Genomic DNA, 16,300 nt, shown 5'->3' on the forward strand with positions numbered 1-16,300 from the left:
AACTATGCTATTGTTAAGTTTTTAAGGAAATTCCTTTAACTTTATGACAGGTGACCAAAGGTGGGAATGTTCAAAGCTATAGAACAAGGGATTATTTCTTCTTTATTTATTACACTTGAAAGTATCACTCATCGACTGCTGCAGTTAGGAACATACAATTCCTGGATAATAAAGGTTAAGTGTGCATAAATTCGAGATCTGCTTACAACTGACCTTTAGCTGTCTTGTTAGCATTTTTGACAGAAACTTAAAATAAAGTTATTCCATAAAATAATTTGATTCTCCATTCTCAAGTCCAGATTTGTTACTCAGTAATTAATACCTTTCAGCTAGACAGAGCCTTCAGTATTGGTAGTAAAGCGACAAGCCATCAAGATGGTGAAAAAAGGTGAGCAGGTCAACGGGAAGAAGCACTGGGCTCCAATCCTCACTCTGCAACTGCTTGGAATGTAGTCCCAACGTGTCACCAAGACTCTCCAATCTTTATAGATTGAATTGGACAGGCTCTGGGGCACCTGGGTGGCTCAGTCAGTTGAGCAACCAACTTCAGCTGAGGTCATGATCTCACAGCTCATGGGATCAAGCCCTATGTTGGGCTCTGTACTGACAGCTCAGAGCCTGGAGCCTGCTTCGGATTCTGTGTCCCAATCTCTCTCTGCCACTCCCCCACTCATGTTCTGTCTGTCTCTCTCTCAAAAATAAATAAACATTAAAAATATTTAAATTGGACAGACTCACCATCTTGATAAGTTTGAATCCACCCATCCATGAGTATAGTCAATATACTCATTTGTTTCTAGAACACTGTACCATTCTTCCATTTGTGCTTATCAATAACCTTTCATCATTGTCCCCATAAACCTCTTATGCGTTGACTGTTAGCTTTGTTACCAGTTATCTTTAAGGGTTTGTTTTGCTTTATTTCTTGCGATTGTGAATATTTTAAAAAATATTTTCTATGTAGTTTTTAGTGGCATATGGGAATGCTATTATTTTTAGTGTGCTGATCTTTTATGCAGCAATTTTTCTGAACTCTCTTCCTAATTAAACTTGTTTGTAGATTCTCTGGGCATTCTATGTACATAGTTAAATCATCCTCAAATGACAAGAGTTTTGTTTCTTCCTTGCCAATATTCATACATATTTTACATTTCTCCTTAGTTAGAACCTCCAGTACAATGTTGAGATGATAACGGTCTCCTTGTCTCCTTTGCATGGATTTCTCCACAATGAGAATGCTCCTAACATTTCACCGTAAAGTATGATAATTTGCTGTAGGTTTTTGCATTGAGTTTTTATTTTTTAATGAATGATTTCATCAAATGCTTTGTGTGCATCTATGAAGATGATCTCATTTTTCCTCCTTTGATTTAAAACTTTAAACATGCTGTTGAAGTATCCTGGTGTTTCTGCAGTACAGCCTACCTGCCACAGTTTTTGTGTTTTTTTTTTTTTAATGTTTATTTATTTCTGAGAGAGAGAGAGAGACAGAGCACAAGCAGGGGAGGGGTAGGAAGAGAGGGAGACACAGAATCCGAAGCAGGCTCTAGGGTCTGAGCTGTCAGCACAGAGCCCGATGCGGGGCTCGAACTCACAGACTGTGAGATCACGACCTGAGCCAAAGTCAGACGCCTAACAGACTGAGGCACCCAGGAGCCCCTTACGTGGCCACGGTTTTTAACATGCCACTGCATTCAGTTTGCCTCGTGCTTTATTTCGATTCAGTGAGATTGGGCTGAGCGTAGTGACAAGCTTATGCTGGCCTCTGATAGTGAGTGTGTCGTTTCCTTCTTTTTCTGTTCTTAAAAAGTCTGTACAAATGGGGCATTTTTCTATTTTTTTAAGGTTAGATCATTTCATTGTGATTCAATTTTTGACATGTTATTATTTCTGTAAGGATTTTCTCTTTGGTTTCTTAGTGATTTAAAAGTGTCTTTAAGGGGCCCCTTGGTGGCTCATTCGGTTAAGCATCCGAGTTCAACTCAGGTCATGATCTCACAGTTCGTGAGTTCGAGCCCCACATCAGTCTCTATGCTGACAGCTCAGAGCCTGGAGCTTGCTTCGGATTCTGTGTCTTGCTCTCTGTCTCTGTCTCTCTGCCCTGCTCACACTCTCTCTCTCTCTGTCCCTCTCAAAAAATAAATAAACATGAAAACAATGTTTTAATAAAAGTGTTTTTAAATTTCCAAATATGTGGAGGTTAAAAGTTTGCCTATTGTTTACTTAGTTCAACATTTGTATTTAATTTTCTTCAAAAAAACGTGACACATATGACATAGATATTTTGGAATTTCTTGAAACTTACTTTGCGTCTTACCACTGTTCAGTTTCCTAAACTGTCTCTAGGATGCTTGTAAGAAATCTGTCTTATCTAATTATTCAACGCAAGGTTTTATAGAGTCCCATTAAGTAGACCTTATGTCTAAAATGTGTCTAAATTTCATACTGAAAGGGAAACAAATAATAATAATTTAAAAACTCAGAAAACAAAAGCAATAATGGGGTGACTAACTAGCTGACCAGATACTAAAATCTGTTATACTGTGTGATAATTAAATCAAAATAGTACTGGTTTATGAATAAGAAAGTCCTGTGAAACAAAATAGAAGTCGAGAGGTAGGGCTTTCTAATCAGTGGAAGATTATTTAATAAATACTTTGGGACAACAGGATAGCCACTTGGATAACAGTTACAGTTGGAAGAAAGTCTCCCACCTTACACCAAGAAAAGTTACAAATGGATTAAAGATTTCAATATAAAGAAATCATAAAAATACTAGAATAAACCATTATAAATTGTCTTTTCTAATTGTTTCTATTCTTTCTGTTACAAAATGGGGGAAAAAAGCTTTTTAATGATGACTCAAAATTCAGAACCCCACAAAAGATTAATGAATTCTAAAACAAACAAGCAAAAGTCTTCATGGCAAAAAAATTTTTTTTGAAACTTCCATAACATACAAAAGTTATATCTCCACAACATAAAAGAACTTAAGAAACAGAGAGAGAAAGAAAGAGAGAGACAAAGAGAGAGAGAGAGAAAAGAAAGCAAATATCAGTGGTGGCAAAGGATGTGAAAAGACAACTCACAGGAAAGGGTGTACAAATGGCTTTCAAAAATATCTTTAAAAGGTGATTATTCTCACATTAAGAAAAATGGAACTTAAAGCATCACTGAAATATTGAAATTTACCTGTAATATTGTCAAAAATCCAAAACTTTGATAGCATTTTCTTTGGGTAAACAATGGAAAAGCAGCTACTGTCATTTATTGTTGATGAAAATGTAATTTAGTACCATCCCATGAAGCACCATTTGGCAATTTCTATCAAAACTGCAGATATATACATCCTTTGAGAAAGCAATTTCCCTTCCAGGAATTTATCCTAGATCATACTTATAATTACCTTTTTTTTTTCACTTTTCTGTGCCATTATATTTTTAAAATTTTTTTTTTAATGTTTATTTTCTGAGAGAGACAGAATGCGAGGGGGAGAGGGGCAGAGAGAGAGGGAGACACAGAATCTGAAGCAGGCTCCAGGCTGTTAGCACAGAGCCCAATGTGGGGCTCGAACTCACGAACTGTGAGATCATGACCTGGGGTGAAGTCGGATGCTATACTGAATTAGTCACCCAGGTGCCTCGACAGTCTTTTAATAAGAGAATTTAATCTATTTATATTTGTGATAGTTACTTATATATTTGAATTCATCCTACATATTATGTCTTCTTCATGCATTTTCCTGGGGGCAGGGGGGATGTTTGACCAGCCTCCTGTTGGAGGACTTTATCTTCTGTTGATAGAGCTTTCTTCATTCCGTCTACTACATTCTACTCTCTTGAAAGTTAATTTCATTTCTATTCTTTCAGTGAGTACCCTTGCACCTTAATATGCTTAATTAATTTTAAAGCTAACCAATAACCTTATTCCTCATCCTTATCAATGCAAGGAACTTACTTTGATTCAGATCACCTTATCATCGTCTCCACTTTTGCTTCTAGTATTGCGACCTCACTTTGTAACCTCACCACAATCGATGATTTTTTTTTTTTAATTTTTATAGTCAGTGCTTACTTGGTCTTATCCATTTGTTCAACAATTTACTATTATCTCTTGCATCTCATTTCTTTGTCTTGTGCTCAGCTTATTCTTTAGTACATTTCATCCTTCAGTCAGGATGATGATCTCTGGGTTAAAACAACAAACAAAGAAACAAAAATCTCCATCTTGGTCAAATCCATTTAGTTTGCCTTTATCTTGCATGCTGGTTTGGCTAAGTAGGGCACTGAAGATTGTTTTTCAGTGTGTTGAGGGAGTTTTACCCTGTCTTGTGGCCTCTTTTTTGTTAATGAGAAGTGTAATTTCAAGTGTAATTTTGATTGTTTATATGTAATCCGTCTTTTGCTTCAGATGCTTTTAAATGTTTCCCTTGACTTTGGAGGATGATAGTTTTTCTGAAAAGCGTCCAGATTTGCACCTTCAGTCTGAAGATGCGCAGGCATGATTTCTCCAAATACTGCCTTTCCTGCCTCCCTGGAACCCCCCTGGGTCACGTGTGGGAGCATCCCAGATGGCGGACACCTGTGCTGCCTCTGCATTGGCCTTCCAGGTTCTGTGACCCAGTCCCCTCCTTTTCTTTTCATCTGGGGTCAACCTGTTCACCAACGACTGGATTCTTAAGTTAATGCTGCTCTCTATTCTTCGGGAATTGTATTTAGTTCTTTCCTAAAGAATGAAATATTCTACGTTTTAAGCATTTAAAAAAATTCTTTCCAGATTTATTCTGTAATTTCTAGTTGCTAGTTCCAGAGCTCATTCCCATGCTCACTGGTCTAGTTAGTCTTCCTTATGGTGGCTCCATCACCACGATGGTGGTAAGTGTTAGCGGGGTTGTATTTTCTGTGGCAGCCCTATGCACCTAGATGATGCAAGTATTAACAGTTTGGCATTTGCTTTGTCTGGGCCCCAGAAGTTTCCTTCCCAGGGTTGAGGAACAATGTTTTTTTCTTAATTCCTTGACTTTACATTTCCCTTTGGGTTTCTCTTTCTCAAAGGAGAGTTTTCCCATCAAGAGCTTTGTCACACATCAAGCTCTCTTTCTCTTTCTACAAACTTTCTTTCTGTTTCCACAAATATATGAGAGTCTTTCTGGCCCCCTTTTCACAGGGGCAGCCCTTCTAGGGTTCTACTTATATGCAGGAATCTCAGCTTATCCCCTCACTTACCAAATGGCCTATTTGCCTGGACTCTGGAGACATTGAAACCTCAGTCCCAGGCTTCCCATCTGGTCTATATCCGATATTCTCTCAAGCCACACAGTATTACCTCTGTGACTCTGGGTTTTGTCTTTAAGTCTAGCATCTGAGGATTTCCTGACATCGACTTTGCATTGAACACACTTTGGTGTTTTTCAGACTTTAAGGATCCACGTTAAGCTTGTCTTCCAGCCTGTGTGAGGTGTCCTTCTTTTTGACACTTGACATACAGCATTTTTCATGCTAAGAAATCTTATTTTTGCATCAAAAAATTCATGTATCTGTACATAATTTTAACTGTATATTCAGTATCACTGAAAAAGTTTAAAATGATATTCTTTCGGTTATTCATCATAGTCACATCCACATGCATTTGAAAAATAAAAGTACATCCATGTTTGGAATATGTTACATACACTGTCCAAAAGACAGTGTGCAATGCCCATGTAATTTGTGAGACCTCTTTCAATAACTCAACAACCTCTTCAAGGAAGAAGAGTGGAGCTGAAGCTTGATTTTAGAAATCCTATAATAAGTCCAAATGAAATCATAATATATTAATAGATGATTATACTATTAGATAATTAGATAACCTAAACTATTTTAGATTAGTTTGTGATTTTTAAGCAAGATCCTCGGTTCTGATTATAGGAGTTGTAATAGCAGACATTTCCAATTATATTTCCTTTGCTAATTGAAGCAAAGATATGAAAAGTGTAAGAATAAGTTTCTAATTTGAGGTTTATAATGAAAATCATTAACCTCATCGTGTTTCTGACCTTTCAGTATAGCATTACTACCTTACACATTTGTTACGGGGATAAAAAGTTATATATGATGGGCCAGGTAAAGTTGGAATTTTATTGCTTTTGACCAAAGGTCACTGCGAGATTTAGAGATAACTTGTGAGTACTGTGTGATCTTTAAAATATTATGAAACATAAATTTTAAAGAGAGAGAGATTCTGTGAGTAAAACTAATTGATGTTCCTGGAGTGAATGTCCCAAGTAATCATCGATCAGTATATTACCATGTAATTTTACCTGATGTATCTAAAATGGCCCTTGTTCCGTGATGGACTTCAGACAAATTTCTTTTAATTCTGGACTTCTTGCATAAATGTTGAAGAAAGTTTCCAAAAGTTTATAAGTTTGAAAACTAGTATTTTTATAGTAGTACTAAAGAACTATAAAGTGTAATATGTCATTAAAACTAATTAGCCTAAGACCAAAATTACTTATGATATAACTAAAGAAAAGGTTTGTTTCTAAATAAATAGTAAATAAATAACCTTTTGTAATCTAAATGAACAAAAGAAACCATCGATTGAAAAAAATCCTAAGGGATAGTAGTCACCATGTCCTCATTTATCTTTTCTTTAAATTTTGGTTTTCATCTTGAATTATTCTCAACATCCATATTTTTTAAAAAAGAATTTGTATTATTATTACCAATATATTAATTATGGACATACATTAATATGTTCGTTTTGATGATACTGTGAAAAACAAAACTTTTCCTTCTGAAGTTTTAAAAATAAATGGAATAGCAAATTAATCCCTAAATGATTTCTAATGAGGCTAAATAGAAACACCAAGAAGCAAACCATCCTGATTGTCTATTAAAACACTCATAAAATTCCTGAAATGTAAATAATCATTGCAATCCCAATGGAGGAAACGTAGCATTTTATTTGTAGAATACATAACGTTGTAGAAAATTTAAATCTATAGAAACCTACAGGCCCCGTCATGCTACAAGGCCAGTGATCAACACCAGGCCCTCTGTGCACTTTGCTGCGGTCCTCAGTCTTGGCTCTAGAGATGGCCATTCACCATCTGGCCATTGTTCCCTTAACTGAGTATCCTCTCAAAGAGTTAGCACAGAGGACAGATTCAAAAGGTCAGAACTGAAATTCAACACGTGCTTCTTGAGTATTCACCTGTTCTGTGCCTTTCCAACACCCTTTCGGGCAATGACAGAACTTAAACAACAGAACCTAAAAAACTGCAATCAGTACATGGTAAAGTGTACCTAGCAAATCAAACAGGGTTGGTCGGCAGTGATAAGAGGGTCTCACTGAACTGAAATCTAGATACGAGGAGTTGCCAACACCCCAGAGGGCTGGAGAGAAGGGGAGAAGAGCTTTCAAAGATAGTGTCTAAGGAGGAACAAGCGAGGCTAGTCTGGTCAGGGAACAAAAGGCACCAGTGGTTCCAGAGAATAGTGTTGCAGAAGGATGGTATGATGCAACAGGACCTGGGGACGGATCAGGGAGGCCCTGTTGAAATTTGAGTCAGGAGCAACCACAGATCAGGACCCAAGAGTACGGAGAATGGAAACGGGAAGGCAAAAGTGGAGACAAGGACATTATTGGTTGCAGTAAGCTGATGGCTTAGACTAAGCAGGATGTATGCAAAATGGCGGGAAAGGAAATGCAATCAGAATTTGCTTGGAGATGTAATCAATTGGAAAGTGATGGACTGAACACCTGACTTGAAGGAAGGAAATCAAGGACGGCCCCTAATGCTGGGGGTGTGGGGTCAGGAGGCCCAGGGCCAAGTGTGTCACATAATGAGAACAGAAAAGAGACTTGAGGATTAGACAAAGTGAAGGTCACTGGCGACCTGGGAAGATGCACCTGCAGTGGAATGAATGGTAGACAGGCGGGCTGAAGAGAGAACAGGAGTGAGGAAGCATAGACAACTTTACCATGGACAAATGAAAACGATGCGTAGCTGGCAGGAGCTCTACAAAAAAAAGTACATCAAAGAGAAGTCAGATATATTTTTAAACAAAACATACATGATATCTCCTGATTGTAAATGGAACGTCAGAGGATTTACCAAGGCCCAGGCCACATTCTTCACCCAAAACAATATTATAATAAAAAGAGGAACCCTAGAAGATATTCAAGTAGTAAAAAAGTTATGTACAAGAAAAGTCGCCCTATAGCAAACAGAGAAACAATCTATACTATTTCAAGTAGTTTGTGACCTCAAAATATACTGACAAGTTGTTATTCCATTAAGGCAACAGATCTACAATGATATCAGATATACCAAATAATTGTCAAATGGGTCAGCAGAACTCATGGGAAAAGGATTTCTGGTAGAAATGAACGGCTATGGTCAGTGAGCTTGTAGTTAGAGATCTAGAGGTAATCTTTTCTTTCTCAACTTCTCTCCCTCAGTCTTCCATTCAATTTTGCTGCCCCTCAATTGCTGCTGCTTTTTTCTCTCTCTCTCTCTCCTTTATTCTTTCTTCCATTGCTTCTCTTTCCTTCTTTTCAAAACATCTGAGAATAAGAATAGTGTGTGCTCAATATTTATTAAGACATATTGTGAAATGGGAAAGAAGGAAAAAAACAAATACAGCTTTCAGCTACTCAGAAAAGATACTGTGAAAACATAATGCCAGGGGAAGGAAGGAAGGAGGGAGGAAGGAAGGGAGGGAGGGAGGGAGGGAGGGAGGGAGGAAGGAAAGGAAGGAAGGAAGGAAGGAAGGAAGGAAGGAAGGAAGGAAGGAAGGGGAAAAGATACAGTAGACAAACCATGGCGATATTAGTTATGGCGACATTAGTGTTTGAGTAGACTAAGACAGCCTGCATTAGTAATGATAAAGGGGATGGAGACATGAGGATAAATGGAATGGTCACCAGGAGATTATAATTATGCCTAACAACAGAGTCTAAGAAGTAGTGTTATGTCCTGCAGCCAGAGAGTCTGGGTTCATATCCCAGCAACCTCTCTTACTAGCTGCAGACCTTAGACAAGTTATTGAACCTCTTAGTGCCTCAGTTCTCCGTATTGAAAATTGAGATACTGATAATTGTTACCTTAGAGTTGTTATAAGGATCAAATGAACTGATGTTGTTGATGTTGTTGGTATCGTGGCCCCAAACAATACAAAGAAACATAGCAACAGAATTCCAAGGGGGAAAAATGGCATGTCAGCAATCTTAGTAGGAGATTTTTTTTTAATTTTTTTTTCAAAGTTTATTTATTTTTGAGACAGAGAGAGACAGAGCATGAACAGGGGAGGGGCAGAGACAGAGGGAGACACAGAATCTGAAACAGGCTGCAGGCTCTGAGCAGTCAGCACAGAGCCCGACGCGGGGCTCGAACTCACGGACCGTGAGATCATGACCTGAGCCGAAGTCCCAAAGTCGGACACTTAACCGACCAAGCCACCCAGGCGCCCCAGTAGGAGATTTTTAATTTGCTTCTTTAAGTGATGAAAGTTTGTTTTAAAATGTTTGCGAAAGACATGAGATAGCCACAATAAAATATTTAAACAGGGTGTATTATCTTTCACATCATTACAGAAAAAAGTGAGAAAAAAATCTACATTTTAATAAAGCTGCAAAAGAGAAATGGAAAGTAGATGTAAAACAACAACCAGGGACCAAAAAGGAAGATGACAGAAATAAAACTAGACATAGCGATAAATGTGAATGGCTTAATGTATTAAAATAAATAAAAATCCTTAGATAACGTTAAAGTACAAAATTTAATAATTTGCTATTTACAGGAGACATATGTACATGTGACAACCAGCTAAAAGAAAGAGAATTAGAAAAACATCAACAATATAGAAAAAATATGGTACAGATAACATATTAAGAAGTTAGGCTACAATGTAAAATTATAGATAATAACATTGTACCTTTTAGAGGCTGAATGGTGTAGCAGTATTTTTTTAATTGTACAAAATAGTGTTCTAAAATGTGTTCAAATACACAAAAACCCTTGAGAAGGTTGGCATTAGCTATATGTTCCACAAAATTTTAGTGTGAATAAAGTAAATTTGATGAATATACAAGGAATATAAAATAAAATTGATGTCTGTATAAACCTCCCTGTGGGATTCATTTTCCAAGGTCAATTCTGAGAGAACAGCTAAACATTTAACTCCTAACCCCCTATTTCCCCAGTTGGCTGGGTGGTCCATGAGCAGACTGGAGACAAACCTCCCACTTGGGAAACTGCAGGACATTTGATTCACCAAGACCTACCGTAGACACTTGGAAATGTGGTGGGAGGGTTACCAGTTACTCATACCCACGGACAGGCAGGTGTGTGGCTGGAGACTCCAGAGAGCTGGGAGAGAGCTGGAGGGTATAAAAACCTCCTCATGGAAAAGGCGGTTGCTCTAAGGTCTTGATGAGCTCCTCATTTAATTATAAGGTGATCATTGGAAGCTGCGTGCATTCGTAAGGAGTTGAAGACACGGCAAGTGTGCACCTCTTACTGGAAATGCCGCACCCTTTGCTCTGTAAAGCAGTCTGAGTCTGCTGGCTTCTTTCCATCCATGATATCACCATCACTTCTGTCACCTTGCAGGTAGCAAGCCAGGTCATGGATACTGCAGACAGGGAAGGGCCTGGGCTAGAACAAATTCCCTGCAGCTCCCAACACATCATATCTTTTCTCAACCCCAGAATTTTTGTTTCTATCCCCCGTCGGTGCTGCATATTACTGCAAAGATCGGGACAAGGAGGCACAGAGGCATCATTGAGGGTGAAAAATGTAGCAATGGAAAAAGTGATATATCTCTGTTCCCAGATGAGGCAGGTGAGAGAGACTGCGGTATTTTGATTTTGAGCTGTCTTGATAGGACCAAGATTCCACTTGTCATGCAGGTTCCAGGAAACATTCTCGCAATCATATTTGATTCCTCATTCGCATACTTGCCAGGTCCCGAAAAGACACATTTCACAAGAATGTATTAATGTGCAGTCCCTATTAGGTTCTTGTTAGAAATTCAGATGCTAATCTCTTTTCAACTGGTTTTTTTTTTTCATTTTGTTTTCACATATATGTTTCAACATACACACGATAGACTCCTTGAATCCTTTTCAGTATTGCATTTGTGCCAAAGAGTGAAATATTAACGAAGATCCCCAAAACAAATACTAAAATGCTCCCAGTGTCGATTATTATTGTTTTAATCTCTTGAAATTGAAAGGGCGGTGATTGTAACCCCATTGCTAATAGAATAAAGACATGATGATGTACTTCAGGTTGTGAGACGAGTTGCTTTGTAAAATGTTCCCAAAGTCCTGGAGAATGTGCTTCCCCTGAGTTGGTTGACAGCTTCATAGCTGGTCCGGCCACGCTTCGCCCCAGTGTTGTCTTCACATGGCATTTCTTCTCTCTCCTTTCAGGTGGAAATCGAGAAGCTGGATTACCATCATTATTTGCCTCTGTTTTTTGAGGGGCTCTGTGAAATGACATTTCCCTACGAGTTTTTTGCCCGGCAAGGAATCCACGACATGCTGGAACACGGGGGGAACAAGATTCTTCCTGTCATTCCACAGCTCATTATCCCAATAAAAAGTAAGTGAACAGGTGAAAAAGCATCATTCAGCTTATAAGGTGCCGCTTTTTGACAACTTGCTAATTAAACAATAAAACACAACAGGCTGACGCTTTCCCCAGGTTTTGCGGGAATTTTATAAATTGACTTACAGGGCCAGACATCCCAAATCTACTATGTCCCATCATTGATCCTGCACCGAAGACTAACCACATAAATAAATTACATGGGGTTTATGCCAACTTAAGCTGCTCCCCAGTAATGACACAAGCATTAAGATTAATTTACACATGCAGAAGTCAAGTATGTGTCTTTGTATTAAACGCTACCACTGACTTCCAAGTTCTTTTAAAATGACATCCCTAATTTTTAAATTACAATATAAACCCAATCACGTTTAGTATCTTTTAGGTAGTAGGATTCGTAATTTTAAGGAAAAAAAGTCTGGAATGGAGAATTACTATTACTAAATATTTGAAATTTTTTATCTGTAATATAGGGAAACTCTAGAGTAACCCTGTCATTGACGTCATCTCTTTGTTTATAGAATGAAATGCTTTCTTTCTATGGCCACATTCTTCAGATATGAGTCCCTTTGGACGAGCTGGCTGAAGAAAACCCTCTCCCAAAGCGTTTCTCAGATTTGCACTCATGGGATGGCCTGTAATGGCTCCCAAACAAGGCCCAAGTTGTCCTCATGTTGCTTCACAGCTGCTGTTGGCCCTTATAATGGAGCCATCGTATTGGGATGAGACTCCAGGAGGGGACGGCCGGCCTCTCAAGTCTGAATGGCCAGGTCTGGGCCACCATCCACCATCATGCCCCAGTTGTGTGTGCACCGGTTGCCCAGCTACACTGCTGCTGCTGATAGAAAGCAGAGGGGTGGTGCTGAGCACCTCCTGGACAGGGATATCCCACCGTTTCCCAGCCACAACTGCCCTAGGCAGCTCTGCCTTATTCCCTAGTCCAGGATGAAGGACTTCCTGGGATGATTGACAGGTCACCTGCTTAGTCTCCTAGCCTCTGGGGGAACCCCACCCTCACTGTCTCATAGGTGCCCTTGTCATGTGCTTTGACCAAAACAAGAACTAAATGGTTCAACATTGGGTCATGTCCCACAGCCTGGCTCATGTAATCTTATCCATGGTGACCTTTTTATTGATTTGAATTAGGCCTCATTAGAATTCCAGGTTTGGGGCAGTCCTGCTGTCACTGTTGAAAGTGAATCAACCCCGAAACTTCCTCTCATGTTTTTGAGATTTTTTTTTGTCAGAGATCTGTAACTGACCACTCCAGATCTCCACCAAGACACAGAAGTAAAACCAGGTGAAAGGACAGGCGACCTGCTGTGAAAAGTAACATGGAGAGAGAAACCACACTTTAAAACATTTTCCTTTCCCTTTGTGCATCAGCGGAGTGAAGGGCTGATCTTTGAAGTCCTTCAGGAAGGATATATAACACTGAGTTACAGTAAAGCCTTTTCCAAATGTGATTTATTCTAACAGCTCACAATTTTTGAACATGTTAAATTCTAGCTGAAATGCTACATTTTCTAAAGAATGATGCACAAGTTTTATTGACAAATAGAAAGGCCCAGAACATTCTCCCCAGAACCTATGTTTACAGTACACGATCCTTCACCTCCTGCCCCCAGCAGAATACCAGCAACATCCGGAAGTCTGTTCTTTTCTTTAAAAGAAATTGATCTTATTAGAACCACTGTCTTCTCGGGACTTTTTTGCTCATATCTCCTTTAAAAACACTGATGGGCAGAAAGAGGGTTTCTAAGTAATATTTTGATATACTGTTTACAATTAAAACATACCAAAGCAGAGCATTGCAGACCAAGGTGAATTGATTTTCAGTTTTGTTTGATCTGTATTTTAGAGATGTTTAAACGAGTTAAGAGAGAAGTGATGTGTTCTAAGGACAAAATTCACAGTATGCACATCCTAGAGGTAATTTGCTCACAAGTGAAAACATTATTAAGAATTCAGTAAACGTGTTTTGTCAGGTAAAATTAACTATATATGAATTTGGTAATTCAAGGTTCTAGAGTCAATGAAAATTTATTCTGGTAGATATCGTTGCTTTTCTTCCTGGGCTTCTGCTACTATATACTGATCCTGAATCTACCTTGGCTTACTTCTCCATCTGTTTACATCACTGAAAGCCAATTTTTTTTCCCCTCGGGAAGGAATACTGATTATGTAAGATCATGCACAGTTCCATCACAGTGTGAAAAATATTACGTGCAAAAAACTAAATCTTTCAGGTGAATTTTGGAATGAGGCTAGCTGATCTAGAAGCAGGCTGATACACATAATTGGCATAGCACGTTAATAGGGGTGTGTGCCTTACTTTCAAGCTGTAATATTAGAATGATTTTGGCTCTCTCCAGGGGCAAAAATTAATGTCACCATCACCAGCTGGCAGTTTTTGAATAGTTTTTCTTGAATTCTAACTAATACCTCTAGTAGTAAAGCAAAATATAAAAACTCCCAGCAAGGGTAAGAAGGGGAATGGGCTTCCTATCTACTTCTAGAATCTGGGGGTGATTTCAGTTAATTACAAGGCTCGTCACACCAATACAAAAAAAAATTAGACACATTCAACGACTCTAGACTTTCTAATGTGAAAACAGGTAAGAAGACCCTTTTCTTTCTCATTCTATCTTTTGTTCAAGACCCCAAGTGGGGTCATTCAGTAATAACCAGAAGAGCACACACCTAACACCTCATTCCATTTATGCTGCTTTACAGTTGCTCCCCTTACCTCCCACTTTTTGGGTTATTCTAGGTCAGAAACTCCAAGAAAGTACCAGTATAAAGTAGTCAGGGTTGGCAAGGGAGCACTGATTGCTGAGAGCAACCAGAAAACTTTGTAGTCAAGGATGAGATGAACTCTCTCAGCAACCTGAACCATGGGCTGTAGATTTCCATTTACTCCATCCAATTAGGAAAACATAAATCCATCAAAATACAGCAGAACAATTCCAGGGAGGAACCTCTAGAAACTTTGCATATTAAACTCAGAAGGGGATTCCACTGGTGTCCAGGAGGATGAAGAGGTGCCGAGAGCAACCACAAATGCTGATTGTGGGAATCTCTCTCTTCAGTAGAAGCAAGAACAATAACAATAACACCGCCACATGGGGCCATTCATAAAACGCTGCTTCACACAAGAAGGAAATATCTGGAACAGTGACAGAAAAAGAATACCTCAGTGACATTTAGTGTAGGATCCAGAAGAAACCTGTAGAAAGTTGTATGACATCCTCGGGATGCAGGAAGATGTGGCCTCTAGGAGACAGAGGCGGAAACCCACAAGAGGAGACAAGACTGAAATGAAAATAAACCAATGCTGAGCGAGACAGGGAGACTAAAGATGACAGAGCACAAAAGACTCTGAGTCAAGACTCAGACTCAGACAAAGACTCTTTAGTCAAGAGACTAAAGATAACATCTGCACAGCGGCATCGGGAATGATCATCATCTGCGCAGCACCGAATTGTCAATGGAGGCCACCACCTTAGGACGCTCTCTCAGAAAAGACAAGATAAAAATAAGGTGAGAAAGAATATAAAATGGAGAACAGAGACATAAACAGGAGCTAACAGTTCTAGGGAGTCCCAAGAGGAAACATCAAAACAATGGGAATAGAAATGATAATGGCAAAGGTGATTGAAAGACATTTTTTTTCTGAGATAGAAAATACCCCTTATTTTGCAGGTAGAAAAAGCTCGTTGCAGTCTAAAGACAATGAATAAAGAGAGACCCATATCTAGGCACATTTAGTCAAAAAGCTTAGATTATAACATAAAGAAAAGCCCTTCAAACATTTAGACATTTAGACAGACATTTAAACATTAGGAAAAAGGCTACACAACAAAGAAATAAAAATAACCGGGGCTAAGAATTTTTCCAACATTAATCTGAGACAACAATGAGAATCAGAAGAGAAACACCTTGAGTACATTTCATCCAGTTCACATGAGCAAAAGACATGATGTATATAACAAACTGCATGAACATTTGAGGGGAAAAAGACTTATAAGCATAATGTCCACTTGCCTGTCGTACAAGAAGTTACTGACAATATGCTTTAACTCTCAGAAAGTAAAGCAAAGTTAAGAACCCCAAAATGAGGATGTCATAGTGTGAATTAAGAGCCACCGAATCTCAAGTTCAGTTTAAATAGTTGTTGGAAAAAGAATTTGAAAACTGCATGAAATCTCAAGTAATCATTTTGGAGTTAATGTGTATAAAAGTCCAGGAAACTTGGGTCTAAGCCTTCAAAATCAATGGGAAAGATGGAAGTGGTCAAAACAGAACATACATATTAAAATGACAAACACTGAGTAGACAGCAAGGAAGTGCCATGAGTCAAAAGCACAAAATAAGGTGAAAAACATGAAGTCAAATATATTAGCTGTGACAATTGACTTTGCAATTGGTTTGTGGGGAATAAACCGAATATAAACTTTGTGTATATAAAACTAAATAATACTTAAAGAGTTTAAAAATAACTGGTGCAGCCACTCTGGGAAACAGTATGAAGTTTCCTCAAAAAATTAAAAGTAGAACTACCCTACGACCCAGCAATTGCACTATTAGGTATTTATCCACGGGATACAGGTATGCTGATTCGAAGTGACACATGTACCCCAATGTTTATAGCAGCACTGTCAACAATAGCCAGAGTATGGACAGAGCCCAAATGTC

General features: G+C 38.6%; 1 protein-coding gene and 1 long non-coding RNA gene across 2 annotated transcripts in view; one reads left to right on the forward strand and one right to left on the reverse strand.

The window, feature by feature from the left end:
• PACRG (parkin coregulated) overlaps positions 1 to 16,300 on the forward strand; it is a 509,125-nt gene that overhangs the window by 264,595 nt on the left and 228,230 nt on the right. Inside the window, exon 3 of the mRNA XM_086708286.1 lies at positions 11,425 to 11,596. Coding sequence (XP_086564412.1) covers positions 11,425 to 11,596 — 172 coding nt within the window. The remainder of the gene's footprint in view (positions 1 to 11,424; positions 11,597 to 16,300) is intronic.
• Positions 1 to 16,300, reverse strand: part of LOC147581357 (uncharacterized) — a 34,805-nt gene that overhangs the window by 14,988 nt on the left and 3,517 nt on the right. The gene's annotated exons all lie outside the window — the stretch shown is intronic.

The sequence above is a fragment of the Puma concolor genome, chromosome B2, assembly GCF_028749965.1.
Source record: "Puma concolor isolate L17-30 chromosome B2, mPumCon1.1.hap2, whole genome shotgun sequence".
Taxonomy (NCBI): Eukaryota; Metazoa; Chordata; class Mammalia; order Carnivora; family Felidae; genus Puma; species Puma concolor.